The sequence below is a fragment of the Impatiens glandulifera genome, chromosome 1 (genome assembly GCF_907164915.1).
Source record: "Impatiens glandulifera chromosome 1, dImpGla2.1, whole genome shotgun sequence".
Classification (NCBI taxonomy): Eukaryota; Viridiplantae; Streptophyta; class Magnoliopsida; order Ericales; family Balsaminaceae; genus Impatiens; species Impatiens glandulifera.
The window spans coordinates 29158359-29163016 of record NC_061862.1 but is presented as its reverse complement, the minus strand read 5'-3'; the positions used below and the strand labels follow the sequence as shown (position 1 = coordinate 29163016).

The window sequence follows — 4658 nt, the reverse complement described above, 5'->3', positions numbered from 1 at the left end:
GTTGAAAATCAATTGAAGCACACATATCTACCCTTTTTACGCTAGAGAGAGAAAGGCGACAGAGAGAAGAAACAAGAAAAAGAATCAGATATTTTTGTTATCGCATATCTCTGCAACTTAGGGTTTCCATTAGCTTCCTTCGTCGTCGACGTATCTAGGGTTCGTATCCTCTACTTTCCTCTCTCCCCCCCTTTGCTTTCGTCTTTTCACGCCTGCATTCGGCCGTCTTCTCTGCTTCTCGTGTGTTTTTATGTTCTTTCTGGAGACATTTGTTTCAAATTTTGAGCTTTTTAAGGAACTTCCTGTTATTTCGCTATTTGGTTGACTTCACACGACAGATCGTATTGAGTCTTTCCAGGTTTGATGCATGCGTTTTTTACATTGTCAAGTTTTATTTTTAATTGTGTTTTTCTGTTGGATTGTATTCGATTCGTGTTGATCAGGTTTTTTTAATCCGAAAGAAGATACCTTTTCTCCAGATAAATGCTGTGTGCTTCTGACGAGAATTCCGGAGATTTGAAACGTTTTTTTTGCCATTGATTAGAAAATTCTAAGTGGTTTAAGTTGGCTGAAGATTCCCTGATTCTTTTGTGGGAGAACGGTGAAATCTTGTTTGGCTATGCGGACTTCATGGGCCGATTCTGTTGCCGCATCTGAGAATGCTGCGGCTGGAGCTTCTGCTAACAATGGGGTTGTTGGTTCAAATTCCGGTCTTCAACGTTCTGCATATGTTCCTCCTCACCTCCGCAATCGAACACCTTCTTCTGAGCCTGTACAAACATCTGTAACAGGTTATGGTGGCCCGACATCTGGACCAGATCGTTCAGGATATGGTGGTCCTTCAGGTGGGGGCCGTTTTGGGATGCCTAGGAGTGATTATGGGCGATCTGGTTATGGTGGTGGCGGCGGCGGCGGGGGTCGCGGTGGTGGTGGTGGTTGGAACAACAGAAGCAGTGGCTGGGATCGGGGCAAGGAGCGGGAAGTTAACCCTTTTGAAAATGATGATGATGATAATAATGCAGAAGCTGATGTTTCTGGGGATCAAAACACTGGAATAAATTTCGATGCATATGAAGATATTCCTGTGGAAACTAGTGGTGATAATGTTCCTCCGCCTGTGAATACCTTTGCAGAGATAGACCTGGGTGATGCACTTAATGACAATATACGTCGGTGCAAATATGTGAAACCAACACCAGTCCAGCGTCATGCAATACCAATCTCACTTGGAGGTCGAGATCTGATGGCTTGTGCCCAGACTGGCTCAGGCAAGACGGCTGCTTTCTGTTTCCCTATTATTTGTGGAATCATGAATAGTCAGGATGCAAATAGACGGCCTCGTGGTCGAGTTGCATTCCCTCTTGCTCTTATTCTATCTCCCACCAGAGAGCTTTCCATGCAAGTGAGTCATTTTCGATTTCTTTTCTTTGTTGTGTCTTATCCTGTATTTGCCTGTTAACCCTTTTCTATCGCAGATTCATGACGAAGCTAGGAAATTTGCTTTTCAAACTGGTGTTAAGGTAGTGGTTGCATACGGGGGAGCACCTATTAATCAACAGGTTAGCTAGTTGTGAGTTCTTTCCATGTTTAGTTGACATTCGTCAGTGTTTTGTGTCTTTACTGACGTTTCATTGATAATATCTTACATGTTGGCAGCTCCGGGAATTGGAGAGAGGCGTTGATATACTTGTTGCAACACCTGGGCGGCTGGTGGATTTGTTGGAGAGGGCTAGAGTTTCGTTAGAGATGATACACTATTTAGCTTTGGATGAGGCAGATAGAATGTTAGACATGGGTTTCGAGCCTCAAATAAGGAAAATTGTTGAACAGATGGATATGCCCCCACCAGGTGCTAGACAAACGATGCTTTTCAGTGCTACATTTCCCAAAGAGATACAGGTCACCATAATTATTATTTTTTTAATGTATTTTTGGCTGCAGTTACATTCATATTAGCTTACAGTTTATATCAATATCTAACTCTTGTTTGCGTACAGAGGCTGGCTTCAGACTTTCTTTCAAACTACATATTTCTGGCTGTTGGAAGAGTTGGTTCCAGTACTGATTTGATCGTCCAAAGAGTTGAATTTGTTCATGAGACTGACAAGAGAAGCCATCTTATGGACCTTCTACATGCACAGAGGGCTAATGGTGTCCAAGTGAAGGTATGGAATGCTGCACTAACTCATCTTCTTTTTTGCATCCTCTGGCCAAAAGTTGCCTTGTTATGTGGGTCTATCCCCAATACTAGTACTTCTTAATCAGTGATTGAAACTTAGATAGTAGAAAAGATGGTCTTAGCTTATCTGATAACCTTGATCTCTCTTCCCTTAAATTTTGAAGTCACTATTCTTGTCTTCATTTTCTTGGGTACGAGGATCAAGATATCTTCATTTCTTGATGTTTATCTAAAAAGTGGTTTTAGTTGGAGGGGGGGGGGGGGGGGGGGGGGGGGATGAATGCTCTGAAGTCTTGGCTAGACATTAGAAAGCTTGATGCTGCTCTCAAAGCCAAACTAAACTACCATTTTGTGGAACAATAATAATGCTTGCTTTAAAATGTTTATGTATCTGGATCCATACGAGAAACAACTAATAAAATTTTGTACTTTCCAAACATAAACTCATTCATATACGTTTCTGAAATGGATGGGACCAATGCTATTTTCAGTGCAACTAGCAGGACAAAAATGCTTACTTGACAAGTGAATAATAGTTTAGGCAGGCATCTTTATTCTGTTGAGATATGGAAATTGTTGTATGTTTATCTTAGACAGTCTTTTATTTAATTATTGATTTTTGCTGACACCCTTTTGTTTGTGCATTTCACAGCAATCTCTAACTCTGGTGTTTGTGGAGACAAAGAAAGGAGCCGATTCATTAGAACACTGGTTGTACATGAATGGTTTTCCTGCTACTACTATTCATGGTGACAGATCACAACAGGTAATTTTTGTTGTTTTTATTGATTAGTATACATACTTCTTTTGTTGGGCCATTTGAAAATTGACATATTGAGCTGTTTTGTTATCAAATTTTATCATGTTAATCATGACCCAAAAAAATATCTACATTTGTTATGTTTTGCAAAAAATCTGATCTATATACCAAATGAACCAAAAAACTACATAATAGAAAATAATTTGTATGATGATCCACAAATAATCTGATCATGATGAAGAAAAAAATCTTATACCAAACTAAAAATATCACTTTCAATTTTAACTTTGTTGATTTTTTAATGAGATCCTTATTGTGATAAAGATTGGGACAACATACTAGTTTTCAAATAGGCTCAATATTATATGATAAAATCCTAAGATTCTTCTGTGTATATTATCTTTTTTGCTTTCCAAATGTAATATTAGTGTAACATGTTGAGATTCATATAACTTGTTCCCTCTTGGTGATCATCCTCTTTGCACTTAGGCTGTGATTTGATAACAAAGCTTATGACTTAATTTGAAATATTAAGTGTTTATTTGAAATAAATATATTTGACAAGTGTTACTTAAAACCACTAAAATCTGTATATTCATCTTAGGTAAAAATTTAAGAGAATATCCAGTTTAATTTTGTAAGCTAACTCGGTTTATAGTATGTGTATACAAAGACAATTTTAACTCTTGAAAATTAATTTTATTACGTTATTGTAAGGGTGAAATAGTATGCAAGTACTTTTGCGACATTATTTTACATATCAAGAAATTAAAATTCATATATTTTCATTTGGTTTATTTAATGTTTAATTTTCACACTTATCGCTCTGATGGGGGTTTTGTGATGCAATTTAATGTGATTTCAGGAAAGGGAACAGGCTCTGAGATCGTTCAAAACTGGCATCACTCCAATTCTTGTTGCCACAGATGTAGCAGCTCGAGGACTGGACATACCCCATGTGGCTCACGTGGTTAACTTTGACCTTCCAAACGACATTGATGATTATGTCCATCGCATAGGACGAACAGGGCGTGCTGGGAAGACTGGTCTTGCCACTGCCTTCTTCAACGAAAACAACTCCTCATTGGCAAGATCATTGTCCGACCTAATGCAAGAGGCTAATCAAGAAGTTCCAGCTTGGCTTGCACGCTATGCTGTCAGGTCCAATTTTGGAGGGAAGAATCGCCGCCAGGGTGGAGGAGGAGGTCGGTTTGGCGGCCGTGATTTTCGAAGGGACTCTGGTTTCAACCGTGGTGGTAGTGGTGGTTCTGATTACTACGGTGGTGGTGGTGGTGGTGGTGGTAGTTCAGGTGGGTATGGAAGTTCCGGTGGGTATGGGGCTTCCGGCGGTGGTGGTGGGTACGGTGGAGGAGTAGGTGGTGGTGGGTACGGTGGAGGAGGTCCTGGGGTTACCAGTGCTTGGGACTAATGTGCATTTCCTTTATTGTCTCTCAGAAAATATAGCTGTTCTTCTTTGATAGCTAATTTGCTGCCTCTCACTCAGTCTTTGATAGTGGTTAAGTTTTGTTTGGTTTTTATATATTTATTTTATTAACAAGAAGGTTTTAGATCCCCTTTGGCTGGCTGTGTAACCCTAGACAAATGTTGCATCATTATCATCTTTGGGGATGAATGTTTGGGTTGAAAATTATTATTAACTAACACCTTGAGGATAAAAGAGCTCATTTTGAAAGGTGTTACTTTGGACTATTTTACAAC

At 39.5% G+C, this 4658-nt stretch overlaps 1 protein-coding gene across 4 annotated transcripts; it reads left to right on the top strand.

Moving 5' to 3' along the window:
* LOC124921380 (DEAD-box ATP-dependent RNA helicase 37-like) lies at window positions 1-4658 on the top strand. 4 transcript variants are annotated; one of them, XM_047462031.1, is made up of 7 exons: window positions 1-358; window positions 480-1402; window positions 1476-1559; window positions 1657-1899; window positions 1998-2165; window positions 2832-2945; window positions 3805-4658. In XM_047462031.1, the coding sequence occupies exons 2-7, from the start codon at window positions 620-622 to the stop codon at window positions 4366-4368; spliced, it is 1956 nt and encodes a 651-aa protein (XP_047317987.1). In that variant the 5' UTR covers window positions 1-358; window positions 480-619; the 3' UTR covers window positions 4369-4658. The 4 variants fall into 4 exon arrangements, with proteins under 4 accessions (XP_047317987.1, XP_047317986.1, XP_047317989.1 ...); XM_047462030.1 differs by having other exon boundaries at window positions 444-1402; XM_047462033.1 differs by having other exon boundaries at window positions 4-159.

Excerpts from the sequence above, each read along its gene's own strand:
- LOC124921380 (XM_047462031.1), top strand. The coding sequence starts at position 620 with ATGCGGACTTCATGGGCCGATTCTGTTGCCGCATCTGAGAATGCTGCG. Across the intron at positions 1,560-1,656 it reads GAGCACCTATTAATCAACAG|CTCCGGGAATTGGAGAGAGG; the intron begins GTTAGCTAGTTG and ends ACATGTTGGCAG. Across the intron at positions 1,900-1,997 it reads CATTTCCCAAAGAGATACAG|AGGCTGGCTTCAGACTTTCT; the intron begins GTCACCATAATT and ends GTTTGCGTACAG.